Consider the following 24,233-nt stretch of genomic DNA (forward strand, 5'->3'; position numbering starts at 1 on the left):
TGTGAGTGGAGGCTTGGCTTTGGTGGAAGCTGTAGAGATGTTGAGGAAGGCGGTGAAGGAGGTCTTGTAATAGCTTGAAGCCTGCGATGCGAAGTCCAAGCAAAGTTGGAGTGCGTGCAAAATTCAGCAGCTATTGGCTTGCTCCAAAGAGCGGATGAGTAGGTCGCCGACTAGAATATGTTTCCGGTGAGGCGATAGGCCTGGATACAGGCGTTGGGGAGTAGACTATTACAACGATAATGTTAGCAAACAGGAAGCCAAGCGTAGTTACGTTGGTACCTGGGTAGGTCGAAGAGAAGGGGAGGATGCTGTTTGAAACGGACTAGAGACGACGAAAAGGACTGTTTATATTGACAACAGGCACCGGACGAGTACATAAAGGTGGGAGGCGTTGAAGACGAAGAAGCGTTCTCGTCGGTTGTTGATTGTTGCTGATCGAAGTGACGTTTGTGAATGGCTGATAGAAGGAAGGAACAAAGTGTTAGCGGATAGCAGGTTCTTGTGGTAAGTATATACGATTGCCCGAGCGCCTATCTATAACGTTTTGCTTTCTTGGGCAGAATTTGCAGGCGCAGATGATTAAGAAGGCATGATTGCGGAGAGATGGAATGGGGAAGCAACAATCTCAAAGAACGGCAGGGGCATATGAGAGGTATATAAACAACAGTAACGTACGCAGACACTAGTACCTTTCTTTTAGAGGTGGACTACAAGGGATCTGCTGGATACCAAAGGATCTAAAGAATTTCAAAAATACACGAATTGTCTAGCTCGTGTATTTTCAAAATTTATTAGATCTTTTGGTATCCAACAGATCCCTTGTAGTCCACCCGTAAAAGGGAAGTGTACCTTCCCCACACTCTCAAAATCCGCTCGGAACAGCGGCTTCCATCCCACCTTCGCAAGACCAAGTAACGAGATTCCATCGCACAGCTCCACAAGATGCTTAACCTTCGATCCAACCCAAGGCCATGTCCAAACCAAAACCTGCCAGTAGAACCCCGCCAAGTCACCGTATGATGTTTGGGATTGTACGATACTTGAAGGTTCGTATGGTCCAATCCCAAATATCATACAGTGGATTGGCCAGTCAACTTTATCCAAGTGGAAAGGAAGCTTTGTACAAGCCAAATATCGTATACTTCGGTACATCGACATGAAAGCTTGCAGAGGAGCGCAACACATTGTGGGCGTCGGGTGATAGGTTATTACGGGCGGAGGAGGACGCTATTGTCGTGTTGAAATCGATTGTGGACAGATGTCTGTGCTGACGGACATCTGTCCACAATCGAGTTCAACACGACAATAGCGTCCACCTCCGCCCGTAGTAGCCCATCTCCGCAGAACATAACCCATGTCGTCACCACACAGCTCGTCTGCAAGGCCGCGTAAAGATCAACGCCATGCCGTTGATGTTGCACACCATCTCCCATCTCGACGACAGGCGACCCCAGGCAGCCCCACGCGACCACCCGCTGAATCCTCAGCAATATATTTTAGCGGATGCAAAATCTGCAGGGTCATTCGAATCGAGAGCGGTGGGGCAGGGCGAACCGAGGCGAGGCGAGGTGGAAACCCCGAAAGCGACGGCAGAGGGTGTGGCAGGATCGACAAAGATCGACGTGGTGATGTTCCGCGGAGGGGATGACAAAGCGTGTGGGTAATAGCTGACATGGATTGTAACTCATGTTCGCTGTTTGGTGGGAATTCTGAAGCTGCTGGTGCTTGTATGTGGGGTTGGCGAAGTGGTCGAGATGGGTGTCGAGGATGTCGGCTCTTCGTTTCGAGGATGTGTGAACGTTTGGATCGGCGTTGCGTGAGACGGTCGAAGGAGGTAGTGGCATGGCTTTTCGAAGGACAGATGCCAGCATCAGGTGGGGTGATGTCGGCCGCGTATCTCCCAATTTGCCAGTCGTTCGTTCGGTCGTGCGATAGAAGACGCGATACCCTCATCAGCGCACCTTCATACTCCCGTCTCTTCATCTCCCACCCCTCGCCTCTCGTGTATGCCAGCCTAACCACTCTTCCCCTCTTATTGAAGTACCCCATTCCCTCATCAAAGTTGTCCGACCCCAGCTTTTCCAACCTCTCATTTCCCATTCTCCCGCGCCTCTTTCTCCCTCCTACGCTCAGCAAATCCCGCCATCTTCCTCTCCATCTCGTTCTTCTTGAGCATCAACTCCGCGCGCGTAGTCTCGAGCTGTGCGATGCGTTCTTCGGGCGTGGCTTCGATCATGTATCGTGTTTTCTATGAGGAGTGGGGTTAGTGGGTGATGACAGGTGGAGGGTTGAAGCGAAGGAATGCTCAGCGTGCATATCGAGAGGAAGGGCTATTGGAAGGAGGGCTGCAATATATGAATGACGCGGAGACATACCTGTTTAACTTCCTGCTGCCCCTTCAATCCTGCACCGTAGATAGTACCCGTAATCGTAATCGAAGCGACGGCAGCTGTCATAATCCACCGACGAACCGTCTGAAGGGTCGCCATGGTTTCTATAATACCAGAAAAAGAGTGATTCGGTAACGACGACGTGTCAATGGCGGTACACAGTCATGTTGTGATGAACAAAAAGGTTGCTCTTGGAGGGAAAAAGTGCGACGACCTTCGGTGGATAATCAATCAAACCGCCAAGGCCTTTTCGCCGCGGGAGTCCCACCAACAAAGCCGATGCCGTGCGACGCGCCTTCCCCCACACGCACCCAAGACAACGCGAACAAACACACTCCTTCTAAGCCTCTTAACCCTACCTGACGTCGAACCGCCGCTCTCGTAAAAGAAAAACGATTCGACAATCGCAATGTCAAACGTCCCCCGCTCCCACACTCCCGCCGGCGGTTCACGCCTCAGCACCGTCCCCTCGCAGAAGCCGCGCCAACTCTCGCACCTACAAGCGCAACTCGCGCAGTTGACGGCGAATATGTCGGATCTGGAAAGCTTGATGCGTATGACAGCCGGTCAGGCGCAGGACATGCGTGGTCTGGGTGGGTATGCTGGTGCTATGTGAGTTGGTCCCGCGGAACAGCAGGGTGGCTGGAAGGTGTTGGGCTGAGCTTGGATTTCGAAACAGGGTGGCGTGCTAATGAGATGTGTGTAGGTTTATGGCAGCGAGTAAAGTACTGGGTGAAGAGACGGTCAAGGGGGGAGGGGGTGATAAGGAAGGCAAGGAGGGCGATAAGTGAGGCGGAGGGCTGAGAGGAGAGAGATTATGCATCATCCCACCAGAAGTACCACGATACGCATCCGAAGATAACGCGCCGCGGAGTTGTATCTACGACGATAGACGAGACGGATATTGTGCAGGAGATAGGGAGGCCAGGCACCCCCATCTCTTCAGAGGGAACGCGGTATTCTTGCCATCCAACAAGAGGTGGACTGGGTCAGATCTCGGGAGCGTATCACAGCTGAAATACCTATATTCGCTGGAAGATGGGGTTCACTGTAAGAGAAACAAATATGGCTCATGTCCATGCGTCGCGTCGCGTCGTGTCGTGATGCACGGGTGTGCACTCGTTGTAGATATCCAGCAATGTACTCAGTTACGCGCTCTGTCGATATCCATACCCACACCCATCTCACCCTACCCTCTACGTTCGTCATTCCAACATGTTATGCCCATCCGTCGTTCCAATCACTTTGCAGAATGGAACAAGACATTCGCCGACGGCGAGCCAGCCCCCCTAGTCATTGTCCTACTATCAAAACCGCGCACAGATGTTCTCCCTCCCCCAGTTCCCCAACATCTCCAGAACATAACCTCCAGGCTACCGAACTTCCAGCCACGCAGCACCACATCTCCCGTTCGCCGCGTTCCGTTCCCAGTTCATCCAATGATACTAACGCTCGACCGCATACCCGCAACAGACATACATGCACGTCCACGTACCTTGCATCAGATAAGGGTCCTTACCGAGAGATAGGTACTATCACTATCTCTACTATCTCCTCGCTGCGCCCTCAAACGGCAACCCACAAGCCAATGAAGTCCGGGGAACTGTGGCTGGCCTTCCTATCGTGGACATGGTTTCAGAGTTTGTGAGGCTCAATGGCCCCTGTGAGCCTCGGAGGGGGGGTTGGCAGGTCAATCATGGACCACTAAGCGTGGCGTTATCAATCGCGCAATGATAACGAGCGATGGTCTCACCGGCCTATCTATGCGTGTGTAAGGTTTTTCGCTGGGTCTGAGCGTGCGTGTGCTTGGGTTATAAGTACACGGGTGTCGTCTTTGTGTGTTGGATTCGATGGTGCTTACTCTTGCTGCTGGACTCGATTCCGCTCCGCCGTTCGACTGCCTCTTCCGGAATGCCAAGACAAGATACTCTGGATTTATGCGACTTAACCTACCTGGGACGGATAGATGATGGACGACAGTGGATGACGATGGAGACGGAAAGACGGTGAGGAGGTTCATGGTAGTCCCCGGGGTATCTCGATCGGTTCGACCTCGTTGCGAGACAGCCTCACGATTTCACCACAGCATGAAGCTATTCGCACATTTCACGCCGCACCGCCGAGCCACGCAACGCAATACCCCCGCTACCCATGCCCGCCGAGCAGCGCCCAAGACGGCGAGTAGGGCCGTCAGACGTCATTGTATCTTCGCAACATCGGCAAAGCGTTGATCGCTACAATACGCTCGAGTGACATCGAGTCGCAGCGCCCGACCAAGGCTGGCCTGGCCTGATCAACCGGAACAAGGACTAGAAACGGAACAAGAGCACGCGAGCCTCCACGTCAGCGCCCCGGCAGCAAGCACACGAGCAGGACCCTTTCCCGTCCGCCCTCGTCTTAACCCACGATCGGCCCCAGCACGATGGCCAACCGTTGCGAGCCCAACTGTGGAGATCGTCCGTCCGTCCAAGCGACCGACCGACGTGTGGTCGATGAGGAGAAGACGGACAGGCGAGGGGGCCCATCGTCATCGTCCAAAGGGAAATTTCCCCCGAATCATTTTGCCAATATACAACGTCTAAATGAATCACGTACACGGACCCCCACGGGCATCCCGCGTTTTCGTATCAGGAGCGCATGCGACCTTGCCCACTCAGCAGACAGCCAATGTTTCAACTCGACCAACAAAGACGTGCATCCGTCTTGTTAAGACGAGGGGGGGCTGTGTAATACCATTTCTTCATCGGGTCGGGCGGTTGGGTAGTTCCGCGTCAGTTGTGGATTTTGGTATACAACTTGCCAGCACGCCATACAGCCGTCCGGACATTGCGTGCTCGCGACGGATATTTCCGCGGTAGCCCTGGAGAAGCACAAAGGAAATGAAATAGAGCGGGATCGGATGGTCGCTTCGCTTGGTCGGGCCAGAAGAAAAATCAGGATTACAGCCAGTGCAAGACCGCAGAAAGCAGAATAGCATGGTAAAATTGCAAGTGTGTTGAACGACATCTGCGTCTGTAGCGTGCCCAAGTCGGCAATGCGGCGACAAGCGAGGTTAGAGCGGATTCTGTCGGGTTTAGCAAAGCGTCTAGGCTCCACATCCTGGCTGATTGCATGCATGCAAGTCAGATGCAAGTGGATTGGGAGGCTTGCATGAGACAGGGGATACAGCAGCGAGGCCGCTTACTCTCTGGGGCAATGAGCGTGGGGTCGCTGCGTGCGATCAATATCTGGCCTACCCTGTCTATGCATGGTTTTGTCATTGATGAGTAACTGCTAGCGGGCGGGTTGTTCCTGTAGGATTCGTGTAGGAGTGAGATGCAGGATTAGTTGTTTACGCTGTTGCGCGTCGCATGTGTATTCGTACCTTTTTGTATTTCCGACCCTTTGACATGTGAAACTCCACCACGGCGGTCGGACAACAGGGGTCCGGCGATTGTATCCAGGTTAGCGGACGCGCAACATCAAACATTGGGTGTTCGCGGCTGGTGCTAGATGAAATCGACGGCCGAAGTAATGCCATTGCAGATGTCGGAGGGAGTCGAGTGGAAAGATCAACATCGCCCTGGACCCTTTACTCTGGTGGGTAACCCGGTGGGTACGCAGTTCGACCTGGAAAAGCAATATGCTGCATGAAACGAGTCCACCAATAGCCAGCTCCCTGTAAGCTGATATTAGGGACAGCTCGCGGCTAAAATTGTCGTCCGGTTGGGAAAGGAGGGGACCGAGAGCGAGAGAGCGAAAGCAACGGCGTCCGATCCACAGGTACCGCTCAGCGTGTCTCGAGATCGTTGGGAATGTAACGTGGTCCGTTGTCAGTCGGATAGTGTATTGAAGGAGCCGTCGAGTCTTCCCTGCCCGATGCGGCCCTAACATAAAGTCGAGATCTTGAACTGCAATAGGTGCATAGTTCTAGAAGGAGAGGTACGTCCGCCACTGCGACAGCGACTACGAAAGCGACTACAGGACAAGCTGCATGTTCTCGACTTTACAGTTCGGTCGTCTCCACCGTCCGCGTCACCGTTGGATCTTGCATTGTCCTGGTAATGTATCTCCCACCCGTCCGGATCTTGACTGCGGAACCGCAGGCCAGTCAGGCCCCCCAGGCAAGATATTGAAAGTATATAGCTGTGAAGAAGCAGAGTTTGGTTGTGCCAATGCCCTGTGAGGGAGCAGCAGCCGCGGCCCAATGGCGTCAGCTGCAGTGTTACGGTTGTTGAGTGCGCCACAAACTTGCAATGGCGTGTGTGTTCTGGCACCGGCAGGCGTTGTCGGATGAGCGACTCAAAGCGCAGTTCACTTGCAACCACGTGCTCCGCGCTATGTGCGGTGGATCGTTGTGTGGGCCTGGTAAACAAAGACCCTGAGATTTGTGAGGCTATCGGGAAATCTAGGAAAGGAAGTGCCGAGATGCAGTCGCGTTCGGCACCATTCGGATGACATGCTCCACCGTCGGGTAAACGATGGGAGTGCTATGGATCTATACACGCGGTGAAAGCCCTCTTGTTCGGCGCTGGTCACAAGACACAATACTGCTATTGCATGCAGTCGGCTGACAAGCTCGCGGTGACGGTGAGGCAGGCGAGGCAAGGCATACTTGCCCTGGGATTTGAAGTGCAGCCTCCATCGAGACTACAGCGTAGCGCAGCGTAGACGTCGACAGGAGCGGGTAGGCAATGCACAGGAGCCAATCGAGGCGGGCTGCAGATGTCTCTTCGCGTAAGCTTTTGCCGGCTGGTGTTGGTGGGCCGTAGTCGTGCAGTAGAACATGTCAAGAGGGAACATTGGCGAGGCCTGAAGGAAGTGACGTCCCGGGATCAGCGCAGTGCAGATGGCATCGTGAATCGTGCTTTCTCTAATTGTTCTCGAAACGAGACACCGAGGGCCTAGGGTTCTTCTGGTAGGGCTCTGGTGTTGACTGGCGTCGCTGGTCTGCACGACAGCAGCACACGCCGACAAATTGGCCGCTCGTAATTCTGAGCTCCGAGACTCTGTCCGGGGTTCCCAAGAATCCTCGCAGCACGGTTCAGGCGGTCTCGATAGGAGCAAGGGCGTGCATGCTAAGCGGCAGGCAAGCATTCTCCCGTTCAGCCCACACACACCTCGCGGGCCATGAGCTCAACCGCCGTGGGTCATCGCACATCTGAGGTTGCAGTGGCTGCGGGCCCGGAGGCTTCACGCCGCAAACGCGTCAGGTCTGGGTGTCGTGTGCGCGCAGCATTGCTTTTCTGAGTCGCGCACTTGACGACAGTGTGGAGAGGGCGTGCCGCGCTGCGAGGGTAGGGAACGCCCCAAACAGGACCCTAGCAGCTAGGGTGCAGGCTGCACGTGTGATTGGCGTCCGAGAGTGAAGAGAGTGAATGGTGGGGGCAGCGTAGTCTGAGCGTGGGTGCCGAACGCTCCACACAGGCATCTCATTCTGCTCACCAAGGCCCAGCGTCACGACTCACGACCCACCCAGTGCCACCGGCTGCCCGTCGCACGCTGGAGCCCGCATCGCTGCAATTCAATTATTGCGCCGCTCACTGGTCCCGGGAGCGCGAACATTTCGAGCCTTGTTCCCCGTGGAGGACAGCAGCCACAGTCCAATATCTACTCGTGACAGGCCGTTGTCGCTGTGCGAGGCCAGCACTCAGCACGCATCAAGCAACAGACAATCCCGCTCTTACGCTGGGCCTCTCGAACCTAGTATTATTTCTCGCAGCCTACCTTCCAGTGCCAGTGCAGGGCCTACTTCGGCTTGGTTGCAGCTGAGGTCCGCAGCTAACGTGGGGTGCGCCCATCCGATTCAGAGCACGCGCCGACGCAGCTACATCATCGCTTTCCCGTGAGAGGCACACTCGCAATATCCGCCGCCCACCAAAGAGGGCACCACCCCGTCTGAAAACCCATGGACTTTGACAGACCAGAGGGCCAAATGGAGGTACAGTCGGCCCATGACACGAGCTCCAAGAGGGGCATGCTCCAGGATGCCATCTTCCCAGCGTTCGGCAACGATGCGGGCGCCCCCAGCGTGGAATCGCCAGAGCAGCTGCAGAAGAACGATCCGCTGGGCACGCAAATCTGGAAGCTCTACTCGCGGGCAAAGACGCAGCTTCCCAATGCTGAGCGCATGGAGAACCTGACCTGGCGGATGATGGCCATGAACATGCGCCGCGCCGAGATGGATCGCAATAAAGGGTACGCATATGCCGCACTTGCTTTTGCGTCGCTACCACTTGACTCCCCAATACCAGCTGGCTAACTGTGATTCCTCGCGCGCAGGCCCGCTCCCGATGCGCACCACGCTGAACTGATGCCGCCGCCGCCCTCAACAGCAGGCGCAAGACCGCCGCCAAGATCCGCTCCCAGCGGCATCGCCCAGCAGCTGCGCAAGTCGCAGGACCAGCAAGCGCAGGTACATCAGAACTCGCCCCACGACGCCATGAACCTGGACGATTTTATATTTCCGTCGTCCGTCGGCAGTCCTGCAGGCCTGTCGCCCGAATTGTCGAATGAGGATGCGGCTCCATTTAATGCAACAGCCCCAGCGATACCGATAAGAAAGCCGCATCTAGCCAACGACCACAACCTCTCCCTCGCCCGCGCCTCCGCGCCCTCGGTGCCTCCTACTATCCACAGAGAGGATGAATTTGGCTACGTTCCGCGACACGTCCGCAAGACCAGCATCGACGAGCGACGAGTGAGTTCCTTATCTCTCGCCCTGCCATTTCCTCACTAACCTCTTATCAGCCTCCCAAGCGGCGCGCTGAAGCCTCTCCTCTGGTCCCTCCCGTCAACAGTATCATGATACCCACCGACGCCCAGGCCGAGCACGACCTGCACCAGTACTCGCTCGACCACTCCATGCAGCCCCCCACCTTCCCAGCCTCACAGGCCCAGGCCCCCTTCAGCATAGACACCTTCTCCATGCACGACGACCCCGTCATACATTCCGCCGGCCCTTACCAGCAGAACTTCTCGGGCTTCTCTCCTGTCGGCTCGCCCCTCATGAGCCACAACGCCTTCAACTCCAACATGTTCAACCAGCAGTCCATGGCCTCCTCCCTCAACTCCACCGACTACTACTCCCCGCCCAGCTCCGCCTTCCCCTCCACCGTCTCCACCCCACAGCCCATTCCCGAGGACAACCAGATGTACTTTGACCGGAGTGGCATGGACATCCGCAACTCGCACGGCGGCGCCTCGTATGGACCCCACCGCCCCTCCAACCTGTCGACCTCCATGCAGCCGCAGTTCATCTTCAATCCTGGAGCCGGCGGTCCCGACTCTGTCTTCAGTCCAGTCACGAGCACTAGCGGCTCGCTACCATTCTCCTCAGCGTCGTCGTTTGGCCAGTCGAGTCACGTAGATCCGTCTCAAGTACTCCATAACCATCTGCCGCTCCGACAGCAGCACGAGATGCAGATGGGACGTCAGGAGAACATGTTCACCTTCGGCGCCGATTCTGACGCCGAGGACGACGAGGGAAGCGCGTTCGCAGACCGTACCATGCCACAGGACTACTCGCAGATGGAGGACGGGTCACTTGATTTCAATGCTGGCTACCAGTGGGAGACAAATCTCTCCAATCAATTCAACCCGATGCAAGCGCGGTACCCGGCAGGACCCCCACGCAAGACGGTCACAATTGGCGGCACCGAAATGGTGCACTCACCGCAAGATCACTGGAGTCCTGGGGGCAGTCTTGGGCGGACGCATGGCTCGGCTGCCTCTGTAAGCGACATACGCAATCGAGGGAGCGATCCACGACGCCAGAAAATACCCCGCACTAGCTCAACACCTAACGCTGCTGGAATGCTGCACCAGGGCATGCATGGTCTAGTCTCGTCACCCAATTCACCGCCAGAGTCTGGCTTTAATTCTGCAGCCCCATCACGGCCTCAAAGTCCTGGTGGATCGAAGCAGGGTGACGGTGGTGCCCCCACAACCTGCACCAACTGCTTTACCCAGACAACGCCTTTGTGGAGACGCAACCCGGAGGGACATCCACTTTGCAATGCATGTGGCTTGTTCTTAAAGCTGCACGGAGTTGTTCGGCCCTTGTCGCTCAAGACCGATGTAATCAAGAAGCGCAACCGCGGGAGCGGCAACGCACCTGTAGGCACGACATCTACGCGATCGTCAAAGAAGTCTTCGCGAAAGAACTCAATCGCGCACACCCCGGTGACGACTCCCACGTCTCACAAGGCGGCCGAGTCCGAGTCTCCAAAATCTACTGGCTCGGGTGGAGGCGCCTCCGGTACCATGTCCTCATCTACCACACCGACATCCTCAAAACCGAGCGGTGTGGTTCCAATCGCGCCTGGCCCGCCTAAGTCCAACAGCTCCGTAAACTTGGCACAGACTCGCACTGTCGCTCCTGCGCCGAAGCGTGTTCGCGGCTCGAGCAAAGTGGAATCACAGGAGCTCGAAATGGGCGATGCGGACGATACGAGTGGGAGAGCGCCATTGCGCAGAAAAGACACTGCCATCGCTAGTCCCAGTCCTTTCCCAGGCCAGAATTTAGGCGCACTTCCGATGGGTGCCATGGGCCAAGGCCTGCAATCATCTGGTCCTGCTGAATGGGTAAGTAACATCTGCTCAAAGATCAAAGGCCAAATACTAACGATAGACTTACAGGAATGGTTGACGATGAGCTTGTGATCTGAGCACATCCTTATGCGCATTCTTCATTATCCACCACCAGTTCTATACACCGATCTGGGAGGCCCTTTGGGGCATGTTACGAACCTATGTCTGCGTTGCTTTCACGATGTACCCGGTGTTTCGGAGTTCCGCGAGCATGGTCATGCTAGGGGCCTATTTGCTTGTTCACTCGCACGTCTTTACCTCGCCTTGATACCTCAAACTTTCCGCGATGCGATTTACCACTTTGCAACGATAGACGCGGTCTGGCTGCTTTTCCTTCCCGGTTTTTTGTGACATACCCTGTTTGCTTTTTGCTTTTCCCGACGGGCAAAGATGGAGGAGGCAGGCGCTCCATCACGTTGCAATAACCGCTCTAATATCTTGACGAAGACGGAGGACCGCTCATCTCTTATAAGACGTCCTGTCTTATAGGTACGAGGTGGTTCTTGTCACATTGCATGAGCTTATGAGAGAAAGAGAGATGGAAGAGAGATATCCCCGGGGTTCCACGCGAATGCATAGAAGAAGACGGTGGTGGTGTATGCATCTCCTGCACATTTTGGTGTCTTTCGACGATGCTGCTGAGTCCGACTCGAATATTGTTCAAGCGCCTTTGCTTGTCTACTTTACACACGGGATGGGAATTTAGGTGGAACCCTACGAGCAAAGCACACAAGACGAGAGGCGGAAGGTGTGTACATAGGAGACGGGAGAACCTTACACGATGTCCTGTGCGGCTTTTTTTGTGATATCCTTGACGACCGATCTGCTTTGGGCGTACCGTAACGTGGAGGAGAGGCTGCGAATGCTATATCTTTGACGACCCTCTTACTTGTGCTGGCTGTGATTCTGTGTCTTGTGAGATGAACTCGCCGCACATGCATCATTTCTCTTGAAAGAAGTCTGCCTCATATGCCATTGCGAGACATGATTATAGGGAATGTTCGGAACGTGTTTCCGAGCCCCTCCCCGATGCTCAGCATACGTCACGCTTAGCTAAGGCGCGGAGCCACCTGGGTACCATGCTTACAGCAACGATCCTTTTAATCGACAACTACGCTCTGTTCTTCTAACTCCTCACGAAACTACTCGCATCACGTGAAAATAAGCTAGTTCTCTCAATTACAATCCACGATGCCGAAAGCCCTGATCTTGGTCGCCGATGGATCCGAGGAGATTGAATTCGTGACTCCCTATGATGGTACGTTGAATACGTTCTGTTCCACCACATCCACGAGCTGTAGAAAGGCACGTGCGAGCCTAGAATAGACATTCCCAAATGAGAGGTCCCACAAAGAGTGGGTGAAAGAGGATCTTGTTGTGGATGCTTGAGAGCAATAGTTGCCTACTTGGTTGAGAATGACTAGAGCTGAACACCACTTTACATGACTGGCCGGTTGTGGAAAAAGAGGCATACTTGAGTTGATACTGATATGCCATCCATCCTAGTACTTACCCGCGCGGGCTTCGAAGTCAAATCCGCTGGTGTAGATCTCAAGAACGAAAGCTATGCACAGTGAGGACTCCCCATCCTCATTCCCCGTCCCCATCCCTGTGCTATTCTACCCTAAACCCCCCTCAAGTCTCTGATAGTCAAAGCGACTCATTCGACCTTTTAGCATGTCACGCAACATACGCATCGTACCCGACTACCTAAACCTGCAATCCGTACCTTTCGATACAGCGCATGAAGACTACGACATTCTGATCCTGCCCGGCGGTGCACCAGGCGCAAAGACGTTTTGCTCTAGCCCCGAAGTTCTCTCACTGATATCCAAGTTCCGGAGAGAAGGGAAATGGGTGGCTGCTATCTGCGCTGCTACAACGGCGCTCGTTGCTGCGGAAAGTACTGAGGAGCAGGGCAAGAAGAAAGTCACGAGTCATCCTAGTGTGAAGGAAGAAGTTGAGCAGGCGGGGTGGGAGTATAGTGAGGAGAGAATTGTGGTTGATGGCAAGGTTATCACGAGTCGCGGACCGGGGACTGCGATGCTCTTTGCACTCACGATTGTGGAAGAGCTTTGTGGGAAGGAGAAGAGGGCCGAGGTAGAGGGCCCGATGGTTTGTGCCGAGACTTTGTAGTCGAGGCGTGAATTGAACAGTCTAGCCTAGAGGCGGACTTGGAAATTTCAATGCATGGCATCAAGAGGCTATCATGTCAAATTCCAGCCCGGTAACGGGGACATCCTACATCTCCCCTCCCCTCCCCTCTCCATGACTAAATCGTAAAAAACTCAAGATACCCCTCCATCTCCCCACCAATATGTATCACATGCTTCCCTACATTCTCATTCTTCATCACCATCGCGCCAGGCAGATCCCTCAACCCCATTTCCCTCCCACTAACCTTCAGCACAAGCGTCTCCCCAGCCTCAAACACCATACCCGTCGGCCACAGCTGGACCTTTAGTCGCACCACCTCCCCCGGCTGCACTTTCTCGTCACGCTCCATCGACAGCGTTTCCCACGTCTTCCCGCGCAGCGCATCTGACACATGGCGTTTCGACGCACGCAACATGCCGCTGGGACCAAGGTACCGCCAGACCCTATTCTGCGTCATTTTCTCTGCGACTTCAGAGGGTGTGTTGGCCGGAATGGGAATGTTTAGGTGAGAAAGCATGGTTCCCGATGCGGAGGCTTTGAAGATGTGGGCGTGGATGTCTAGGTCGTTGTGATCCTGTGCTGCGATGGAGAGGACGAGCGTGGAGGGGCCGGTGAGGATAGTTTTGCTGGGGAAGATGTATGTGAAAGTCAGTTCGGAGGAGGAGTCGGCTTGGTACTCGAGTGTGGTTTTTGAGAGTGGTGCGGTTGGGGTGAGGGTGCCGGTGGGATTGAGATGTAGTTTCTGGACTGTGGCTGTGGGGAGGTGCCATGGTAGATCTGGATACTCTTGGTCCAACAAAGCTGGTTTGGTGAAGTTCAAAAAGGCCATACGGACGGGTGCGGTCTCCGGCCAGTCGTTGGAAAGGCCTTTGAGGTGGAAGTCGAAGAATCGGGCGAGGTCTGCGGTGCGGTCTGGACTGTAGAGGTCGTACCATTCTTGAGTTGCGTGGAGTACGAGCCTAGATGCGGAGTTGTCAATAATTGCAAAACGTGTGGACAAGAGCAAGAAGGGGGTAATACGCACCATTTATCTGGATGCTGGATCTCCTCAAAAGCTCGTAGGGCGCCAATGGTATGGAGAGTCGATGAATAGCTGGCCCCGATATAAGCAGGCACCTTGATCCTTGCCATATCCACACGCTTATCCTCGAGATATCCCTTAGGTACAGGATTCATGTGGGCCATTGCAGCGTAATCCTCCACCATGTTCTTCCCCGCCAACATAGTAGCAACCCATTCGTTGAACCCCGTATTTGGAATTCCTCCACGTAGCGACTGCTCGCGCAAAGGATCTGATAAGCCCTCCAAAGGCGCAATACATACCAAATGCGGTGGCTGCTCAGCCGCGATAAACCACTGGGATATTGCGAGCCAGGAGTTGCCTGATAGGGCCAGTTTGCCAGAGCACCAGGGTAGCTTGGCGAGCTCTTCGATGGCGTCGTGGCCATCGCGTCCTTCGGTGCTGCCCCAGAAGTGGATGTTGCCCCCGGAGTTGTTCACGCCTCTTGGGTCTATCATGACGATGGCGTAGCCAAGCGGTACCCATTCTGCAGGGTCGAGACTGGAGTTGTGGTTAGTGGGGGATGCACTTATGCTTTCGTGATATTTTGGTTCTAGGCTTACCCTTCGAAGCCTTCGTAGCCTGATAGTTGGGTCTCTGGTATACCAGCTCGCAGTGGCATGCCATGAATGTTTAGCATTCCCGTTCCAGTCTTGCCATATGGCCCCCACATGACGATGGCAGGAACCTTCTCGTCGGTTTTGGGACGGAATACGTCGGCATAGATCACCGTTCCATCTCTAAGCGTAAGGGCTTGGTCTTGGTCGAAGATGGTCGTTGTTGTAAACGGGCGGAATGTTGGTTGCTTTCTGTGACCCGGTGGAAGTTCGGTCGTCCTTTGGTTCAGTGGAGGGATGCTCTGCTTGTCAGCGTCGAGAAATTTGACGTCGACTGAGCCGATCTTGATTGTAGTCATAGTAGCGAAGAGACGATGTCAAGAGATTAAGAGGCGATAGAAGTTTTTCAGAAGGAATTGATTCGATCGTATACCAACAGTGGAACATCCTGCGCAACGGCACTATTTATGCCCGTTTTTTGAAGCATACTTATTAACTCCACATTCCGGTTTGCATTACCGCATCTACCGTTGGGAACACCCGACGTTAAGGTGTGGTAGGCTTATGATTAGAAACATGGATGGTGGAGGGCTAAGAGGAGGATGATGATATACTATCGGTATGTATGTTTGTCCGGCCCCGTTGTTCGATAATCGTACAACAACACTGGGCATGCTCGGCCGAAAGACTTGGCACATACTCCCCAACCATGTTTGATGTTCAACGCGTCGACACTAACAGGGTCGGAGAGATACAATTGCTAGCTCCCGGCAACCTCCTGGGTCAGTACCTGCATCGCCTACGTACGTGCCGTGGCGCGCAATAATGCGCGGCATGCGCGGGTACCGACCGCGGTGACTAGAACCGTGAGTACAAGACGAGCATTTTCCATGTTTATTTCACTGTATCAGTTCATTCATCTCAATTCCAACCTTACCCTCGCTGCTCCAACCCACGAAATAGAAGTCACCAACCCACCAACACAAACCATGACTACAACATCCAGCAAGGCGCTATACGTCGACGAGGATGGACAAATCCAGATTCGAAACGATATCAAACACGAAGAAATTGCGGCCAATGAGATAGTGGTGGAAGTGAAATACTCAGGTGTCAACCCGGCAGACGCCAAACACTCACAGCTTGGCATCCGGTCGACAGTTAGTGGCTACGACTTCTGTGGCACTGTTGCATCGACACCTACCGGATCACGCTTCAAGAAGGGAACAACCGTGGCTGGCTATACACCCTCGGGCATTGGCCGACCTCTGAAGTACGGCGTACACCAACGCCGTCTCGCGTGCCCAGAAGACATGGTATTCGAAGTACCGTCCAATCTTCCGGAGAGCCACGCCGCAGCGCTGACTGTAGTGGCGATGACGGCTGCAGACGCGGTATTCAATCTTTTCCGATTCCCTTTGCCCAGCGCTCCGGCGGCATATACGCAGCCTGTTCTGGTTTGGGGTGCTTCTTCTAGCGTCGGCGTCAGCGCCGTCCAGTTCCTGCGTGCCAGTGGGTGCAAGAACATCTTGGTGACTGCTTCGCCAGCCCGGCATGAGCTACTGAAGAGGATCGGAGTAACGTTTGTTTTCGATTACGCTTCGTCGACGGTTGTGTCTGATATTGCCGCTGCGGTGGAGGCTCTTGGTGAGGGCCCGATCTCTCATGCCCTGGACGCAGTCGGTGCATCGTCTTCAGCGGACCTGGTCGTACGAAGTGTGAATAATCCTTCCGCGACTTTGGTTTCTGTGACAAAATTCGATGGGGGGTTCCGCATGCCCGTTGCGTACACGAAAGACAGCTGGCGCATCCAGCCACCTGGTGTTCCGCATGTAATCGAGACTCCTGCCAGACCGGAAGAGCATTGGCATGCCTGGAAAGCATTACAATGGGCCGTGGAGAACTACGGCGACCGCTTTGAGCTCCCGAATGTAGAAGTTTTCCAAGGCACTGCCGAAGACGCGTTGCAGCAGGTTGTCAAAGTTGGTGGATTCGGAAGAGGGTTTGGAAAACTAGTCATCCAGCAGCCCCTGCTGTGAGTCGAGTTGTTGGCTTGTGGAGGTGGTAAAGGATTTACCAAAGATGCTGCTGGCAGTAGTATGAGAAAAGAACATGGGTAATCGTGTTGATACCATATTTGTTAGCAATACGTAGTGAAGTAGAGTCAAGTAGCACTCGCATCTGCCCCTCTACTACTTACGGTTCCTCAAACTAACTGCATCTTGCTCTATCTGGCATCGATGCAGTTGAAGTCTCTCCTGGAGCACACATGACTGCTGTGCGAGGGGGCTCTCAGCAGACAACGGATCAACTATAGCATCGCATGATCATCGCGTTACATATAGACCTCCATTTTCCTCTCCTCGGATGACCGGAGGTATGCGTCTATCGCAGGAAGCATTGCCCTTTTCGAGAAGCCCTTGCTTGCAACGCACCCAGACTGTCGGGTCCACCTTCTCAAGGACAACCCCACCATATGCACGATCATGCGTACAGTATCGGGCGCGTCACCTCGATTGGCGACGTGCTTTCGTCCCCTTACCGATGAGAAACGTGTGATGATGCGTTTGGGCGTCTCATGCGCTGCCAGTCGGCTTTGAGCGAGCCAATGGAGGGCTGTGGGTTTTGTGGGAGATGCCGTTGAGGGAGGGCAATTCCCGGTGCAGACATCGCTTTTTTCTTGGGAAACGAATTGGTCGCCTTGGTCATTTGAACGTGTGTTTTGGTATCGCTGATAGGGTTTAGGGTGAAGCAAGTTGCTCGTTTTCCGGCGACCTGGTAGCACATAACGGTGTGATAGACGTACGAGAGAGCGAAAGAGGAAGGCATGCATTGGGTGTGAACGTGTAAGTCCTTCGCGCCCGAAGTTTAGGTCCAACGTCGGTGTATTCGCTGACTCGTCACTGATTAGGATCGTTCGATGCAGTCAATTTCAGACACACCGGCATTCAGACGCGAGCCACTCTGGTGTGAGTAGCTGTCAACAAGTCTTCTCCTCACACGTGGACAGAATGACCTTGGTTACGCCGCACTGCTATCGCGGTAATCGCGGAGGACGGTCGCCGAGGAAGTTTGAGTACCGGTAAGGATGCGCATTGTCCAAGGGATGTGAGCGTGGTCAGGTCTGACACCTCACCTCACCTCAAGCCACAGTGTGCACGACAGCTATAACGTAGCATCAGTATAGCTCTACAACGAATTTGTAAAGGTTGAGGCGTCCAGGTGGAGTAATACAATCTGCTCAATCAAACTTTCGACCATCCTTCTCCGTGCCGCACCTTCTCGAAGGCGCATCTGCGACCCGCCATCTAGGTTCAGCCGTGTGATGGGGCGCTCCTTGAATCCGCAACACGGTTTGGACATTGGATCATCACAACAGGCGCCAAACTGTAGTGCGTTACGGGCCGCAATCCAGCGGTGTGGGCGTAAAGAGAGCAGCATCGACTCGTGGGGACGGCAAAAGAGAGGAAGGAAGGTAGTACCAACAGCTATGTTTGATTTGCCGTCCTCGCTTCAAGCGGCTAGCGCGAACCACATCGTGACAGCCCGTCGGTCGCCTCGTTATCTCCCACGCACCATCCCACTCGCAATTACCCATCGCACACCAGTCCAGCAGGCAACAAAGTATTCAGAAGATGGCATATCGGCAATGGTGAACAAGAAAAAGCAACAGTGAACCGCATAGGTGGTGTAGTTTTAGGCATCCACAAACACGCGCGAACCAATACACCGGGACATCGGTCACGCCCGCGTCCTTCAGCCGCACGGACATGCACTGTGGCCCTCCCTTCTTCGACGTATGCCGTCATCGAAGCAAAGCCTTTCTCGTAAAACCGCTGTGTAAGAGAAGGGATATGTAACGCCGCGCGGTAAGGGTGGGAAATGCAAGATGGGGGTTAGGGAGCGGCCTGTGCAACGTCGAGCTGCGTTCCAGCGCCTTTGCTTTTTTCCTCGTCTCGATTCAAACGGCATGTCAAAAAGATGGTGTCCACGTCGGATTCATGTCAAGGGGTGGCTTTAGCCACTTGTTCCTGCTCTTCTTTTTCTACTCTCCTCTCCTCCCTTCTCGTCGCCGCACCTGTCCCTGAGTGCTGCGTCTCTCGTACCACCCGCGCATTTTCTTCTTCTCCCTCTTCCTTGCCAAGTGCCTTCGTCGAAGCCGTTACGCTAGCTCAGCCTTGAGGATTGCATCATCGAAATCGGGTAGCATTATCCAGGCTCAGAGTTGCTCTTGGTGAGGCTACAAAGGCCGTAGGTGGAGGCAACTGGCAATACTGGATCCGACTGAACCCCGTCAGTTGGGATGTTGCGGCAAGATTGTTAAGAGGTGGTGTCGAGATTGTTCACGATTAGAGCAGAAGAGTATACAAGAAGAGCTCATCGCAGATCCAAAGCGTATCACAATAAAATCCCGAGCTTCGCATCTACCTACCCTAGAGCCCTAGCGCCATCAACCTCAGAAACGAATTCACCACATCGACTCGTCTCGTTTCGGTTTCCAATACGCTCATTCCACGACTCGTCTACGCTCGATACGATCCCATCCAACGCCTCCCGACCATGTGCTACATCGTCTACACCATACACGTGTGCAACCACTGGATACCCCAACCGCAACCCAACAACGGCCCCATACTACGCATATGCGAAGAAGCCGAAAAGCTACGCCTCGGCCACCCATGCCCGGAAACACAACGAGAGCACAAAGTCATGAACCGAAGTCAAGGCATGTGTACAGGCTGCATGTGGAAGAAAGTCAGCAAGTAAGCCATCCTCGAGATCGCACAACGTTGTCAAGGAAAGAAAAAGCGGGGACAATATGTGGGGGTTCTTTGACGAAAGAGCCGCGGCAGAATCAAATAGCAGGAATGTGGAGATGGGATAAGGGAAAAGGAAAAGGGAAAAGAACAGGATTACGGGGTGGAGAAGGGCCGATAAACTGCCTCTTCTTTGCTCGTTTAGCCTTCATAGGCGGAGACGACCGTCAACCGTCCGTCGACCGCTTCACTCTGGCTTTCCAAGGTTCTGTGTCGCGGGTCGGCGTGGGCGGTCATGATGACAGGCACATGCCGAAAATAAGGCCGCGTGTGAACGCCCACCTTCCCAACCGGAACTGCCATTGCGAGGCTGAGAGAGCAGCGACACGTGCGGCTTAGCTCTAGCGGTGCATGCACGATACGGCCCGGGTCTCGGTCCGACCAAGGTGTCAGATTTGCCGTTTGTCTGGGGGATTCGCTGGGTGAGCTTGAGAGCTCTTGAGGCGCTGCGGAGTTGACGGAACACAAATATACCCGGGAGGTCTTTTGTCTTTTACGTCGGTGTTTGGGGTAGAAGGGTGTGACTATCGATAGTAACGTATTCCTAGTCCATGATATGATAGACCATTGCGATAGCAAGAGTTCAATGTCTCCATCTCCAAATCCGCCTTATGCGCAAATCAATGCTTGAAGTACGTATCCATGCATGCTACTCAGTTTAGCCTTGGGTAACGGGTCAACTCCTGCCGTCATAGCCATGTGCTTTCCAAGGCAGCCAAGCGAGGCAAAGTCTTTCAAGCATTGGCCGTTCTTGTTGCTAAAATTGGAGTCTACTCCAATTGACTTTGGCGTCGTTGGAGTCGCCGCGTGTTATCGGGGCTGTTTCGCTAAGGCTGGTCATGTCAGACAACGGGAAGCATGCGGAAGTAACCGGCGGCTTGTTGCGGTTCGGCACAATTTCTCCAGTCTGATATGGGGATCTGATCGGTGTTCTTGTGGTATAGTAGGTACCCGCGATATGTGACCTGGTCTCTATGCTGCAAAGCTGCGAGGGGCTTGGAACGTGGAGGTTGTTACGCTTTCATATATGAATCGAAGGCCATGCATCGTATCCTATACGCTCGCATTACCTCCCGTCTGATACCATTGCATATGGTTCCTGATCGCCCAGGATCCTTCTGTTTATGGCTCGGAGACGAATCGTCCGTGTTGGAAGTGGTAACGTTCATCCAGATAACGGGGTCTTCTCAGCATACCACAATAGTGACTTGAAACCACCGTAGACAACCGAAGATGTGGAATCGTCGGTGTCTCCGAACGCGACGATTTATACTTTCAACCATCCCCAAGGCAGCAGCGTTCCCGCCGCGCACATGATCTCGTACTCATTGTTCAGATAGTCCGGAAGAAACCGTACCAGAAGCGCGACATCGACCAACCGATCATAAACATTCTATAGCATTATATATGTGAAACTTCAACACGTGGTGTAACGATTGTACTATCCCGTAGCATTTACCATCAGTTTCTTTTACCCAGGCCCTCGTAACACCTGCTAATCGTGTGGCACTGGACTAAGCGACGTTGTCGATATCTCTAAGAGCGATATGGTTGCAGAACAAGCACAATGACTGCCAGGCAGACCAAAGCCGCGAACAGATGAGAAACGGGAGAGACAGCCCTGTACCAAGCCATTGCCGGTCCTGAACGTGTGTAGTGATCCTCACCCCTGACGCTTGATGAGATGAGAAAGCATGAGACACCAGACAATGTCATGATTTCGGTTGCGTTGCTAATATGTAGCATAATATTCTAGCAAGTCACATATAAGATAATGTAGACTTATAGCATAGGCTTTAGCGAGACTTTCTGAACAAGGAAGGTCTACAGGCTACAAGTGATGAGGCTCTAGTAATCCGTCGTGATGATGCCGTCGAGTGCAAAGAAGGCCAGGACGCGTAATCTGTCCTACGGTGACATATCGGGCTTTCAGCCCAACCATACAGGCAAGAGACGGAAGGCGTCTGTATTCGGTTACTTGTTTTGTAAAACGAGAAGACACTGCTCGATATAGGAGAGAGCTAGAGGCGCCACTTCGTGCGTATTACGCTCGATGATGTTGCGACTTGTTGAAGACGCGCGACAGAAGCATGATCGCGCACAATTTACCACGTGGCTTAGCATCTCGGAGATATGTCCATGAACTTACCATGCGACACACTATGTGTTCCTGGCTAGTGGTTGCGGAGTTGAGTCTATCAGATTGAAAGGGAAAAGGAAATCTGATCCGACAAGGAGGCACCCATGAAGCTTGACTCGTCAGAATACGAACGGAACCATGGACAGTCATGCCGATGCACTGTTGAAGTTCGGAGTCTCATCCGGTAAATCGTGCGACATATCCATGTGATAGCAAGATAGAATGCAGCGTGAGAGTGACGCGAGGCGTGGAGCTTCGCATCCAGACAGTCTATACTCTGCCTGCGGGATCGGTTCGGCACCAAAGTGACGATAGCCGTAGCGAGCAGCGCCGCATCAGCCACCACACCCTTGCGTGCGTTTTTGCTTTTCTTGATAAAGACGGCCTGCAGCCCGCATGATTGCTCATGCAGCCCGTTTCGACCTCGGGAATGTCATCCCGGAAGGAGAATGGATGTGGTCCCACCTTTCAGGGTTGCACCGAGAGGCCGCCCGGTCCCACACAACCCTGAGGCGAACATCTTCATGGAACATGACAAGCTCATGGCGTACACGAACCAAAGTTTTTTCGCAACCAAACTTGCGAGCTACGGGTTGGAAAGCGTGGCAATTTTCTGTGGTGGAGACTCCCTGAGATGCGAGCGGGGAACATTGCGGGCCTGAGGGGATGCATAGGTAACACAACGCATCATGCGCTTTCCCGTTTTCTTTGAGCCCTTCTCTGGGCGTGCAGCCGCCTGTTGCTTCGACAATCGAGGGATCAAGTGGGGGGATAAAGTGGGTATCGGAAAATGCTTGACCTTCCCTCCGCTAGCCAGGCGACTAAGGGTGTTGTCGGACAGAACAGCGAGGTTGCACAACCTGTCAGCTAACGGCTCTCACCAACCACTCATCTGTGTCGCCGATCGCCTGCATTAGCTATATGCAGGCTCACCCGGAAAGCAGTGTAGGGGTGAAGATCGCAGCATTTCACGGATAGAGCCATGTTCCAGATGTTGTACTCTCCAGTGAGGAACGGTTTGCCAGTCATGTCACAGCGCTGAACGGCGCGCAGCATGCAGGTGGGTGGAAGCATCAAGGCGCCGTGAAACGTTCGGATGCGCGATAGTAGTAGGTAGGGGTGGGCGTGGATTACCACTGGTATGGACGAGGTGTATTGGCTAAATACATGGCCTGCCTTGCTCGCCAATGCGGGGAGGCGGTTTATTGATAGAAGGTCATGGTCCTCGTGTTGGCGGCTTATGGCAGGATATGTTTGCTTGCGACGCAGTTCAGCAGGGGCTAGCGACGTAGGATAATAGAGTTTCCTCAGGCAAAGACGAAACCGAACGGGTCCTTTGCAGCATACACTACTAGAAGTACGCACGTTAGAAATCCAACATGAATATAGGAGTGTAGGTTGTCCGAAAATGCAAACAATGTTCTTGTTCTTTCTGCTGCACTTGGAGGCGTCCGATTTTCCCTGGACTAGGGTGGAGTCGACAGAAACAAATACCGGGTGCCGCTCGTCAGGCAGTTAGATGATGAACGAAGCAAAATCCCCGGGCCGCAGCCGCCAGCTGGAGCGCCAAGACGAGGCTCAATCCTTCGCCGTCCCACGAAACGTTTCAAAAAGACAATCGCACTCTCTAAAGGTCGTGCCGCTGATGACAGGATGGGGAGCAGATATGTATCTATCAAAGATCGACAAACTCTCGGCTTCTCGGGTCACGATGTGAGCGGACGGGCACGATGCAGATCTGAGCCTCGCCATGACAGACACGGACGCGAAGAACGTTTTGCTGGTGCGTTTCGCATGCGCCTCGCCGTTACCGCACAAGTCTGCCGCGTTCAGACAGAATGTACTGCAGACAAGATTTGGAAAATCGAGAACTGACAGTAGCTTAAAGTGGCAGCGAAATGTTAATTGTTTGGTGAGGGAGCTAGATGGACCTTCCGCATTGGTAAGACCGCAGTCCCTTTAGTAACAGCCTCGCTTACCGGCACGGCTTTGATGACGCGCGCAGGCCAGCCCTGGATCCACAAGCTGGAGTTTCACGTGGGTGCGGTTCTTGAGCCCAGATGCTAAGAGAGGGGCTTTTGCTAGCGGCGGCCCGATGTCCTTTTCTCGGTCACGCTGCTCCGTGGACACCAGCGACGGAAACGGTATCGACAGATGTGCTACGGGTGCGGTGGGCTGCAGCACGCCAAGAAAGTTGGACGCAATCATGGCTCGAGTGAAGGGCGGCAGATGCCAGCGGCTTGGTCCTGCACCGAGGCGACGCAATCCCGGTTGCATGCTCATGCGCCAACAAGTGATCGACTCTTGTCAGATTCAGGCTGCGGCAGGGGGTGGATTGGGTGACACGAGCCTTTTTGCCGAGGACGCGGGAGCGGAGGACAACTGCGTCACATTGCGATGCATGCCGAGAGCCGCTAAGCAGACGACGGAGGCTTCTCTGTTCTCATGTGGAGGCTGGCTGATCGCCCGCCCCCGGCCTTTGGACGGTACTGCGTGTGGGTGCGCACCACCTGTGTCAGCACCGTCGTAGGCCTTGGTGCC

At 54.1% G+C, this 24,233-nt stretch overlaps 6 protein-coding genes across 6 annotated transcripts; 4 read left to right on the forward strand and 2 right to left on the reverse strand.

The window, feature by feature from the left end:
* Positions 1-2,089: 2,089 nt before the first annotated feature.
* J4E78_009239 (uncharacterized protein) lies at positions 2,090-2,489 on the reverse strand (the record flags this gene model as incomplete). The annotated part of the gene is made up of 2 exons (XM_049369832.1): positions 2,090-2,248; positions 2,376-2,489. The coding sequence occupies 2 exons, from the start codon at positions 2,487-2,489 to the stop codon at positions 2,090-2,092; spliced, it is 273 nt and encodes a 90-aa protein (XP_049218462.1).
* A 310-nt stretch (positions 2,490-2,799) lies between these two features.
* Positions 2,800-3,181, forward strand: J4E78_009240 (uncharacterized protein; the record flags this gene model as incomplete). The annotated part of the gene is made up of 2 exons (XM_049369833.1): positions 2,800-3,002; positions 3,097-3,181. The coding sequence occupies 2 exons, from the start codon at positions 2,800-2,802 to the stop codon at positions 3,179-3,181; spliced, it is 288 nt and encodes a 95-aa protein (XP_049218463.1).
* A 5,096-nt stretch (positions 3,182-8,277) lies between these two features.
* Positions 8,278-11,033, forward strand: J4E78_009241 (uncharacterized protein; the record flags this gene model as incomplete). The annotated part of the gene is made up of 4 exons (XM_049369834.1): positions 8,278-8,567; positions 8,652-9,069; positions 9,120-10,955; positions 11,010-11,033. The coding sequence occupies 4 exons, from the start codon at positions 8,278-8,280 to the stop codon at positions 11,031-11,033; spliced, it is 2,568 nt and encodes an 855-aa protein (XP_049218464.1).
* Positions 11,034-12,152: 1,119 nt separating this feature from the next.
* On the forward strand, positions 12,153-13,097 carry J4E78_009242 (uncharacterized protein; the record flags this gene model as incomplete). The annotated part of the gene is made up of 3 exons (XM_049369835.1): positions 12,153-12,219; positions 12,468-12,534; positions 12,638-13,097. 3 exons carry the CDS (start codon positions 12,153-12,155, stop codon positions 13,095-13,097), a joined length of 594 nt encoding a protein of 197 aa, XP_049218465.1.
* Positions 13,098-13,233: 136 nt separating this feature from the next.
* On the reverse strand, positions 13,234-15,094 carry J4E78_009243 (uncharacterized protein; the record flags this gene model as incomplete). The annotated part of the gene is made up of 3 exons (XM_049369836.1): positions 13,234-14,077; positions 14,143-14,679; positions 14,742-15,094. The coding sequence occupies 3 exons, from the start codon at positions 15,092-15,094 to the stop codon at positions 13,234-13,236; spliced, it is 1,734 nt and encodes a 577-aa protein (XP_049218466.1).
* A 630-nt stretch (positions 15,095-15,724) lies between these two features.
* J4E78_009244 (uncharacterized protein) lies at positions 15,725-16,774 on the forward strand (the record flags this gene model as incomplete). The annotated part of the gene is made up of 1 exon (XM_049369837.1): positions 15,725-16,774. The coding sequence occupies one exon, from the start codon at positions 15,725-15,727 to the stop codon at positions 16,772-16,774; it is 1,050 nt and encodes a 349-aa protein (XP_049218467.1).
* Positions 16,775-24,233: the final 7,459 nt, after the last annotated feature.

This window comes from Alternaria triticimaculans, assembly GCF_023758025.1.
Source record: "Alternaria triticimaculans strain BMP 0046 chromosome Unknown scaffold_19, whole genome shotgun sequence".
Taxonomy (NCBI): Eukaryota; Fungi; Ascomycota; class Dothideomycetes; order Pleosporales; family Pleosporaceae; genus Alternaria; species Alternaria triticimaculans.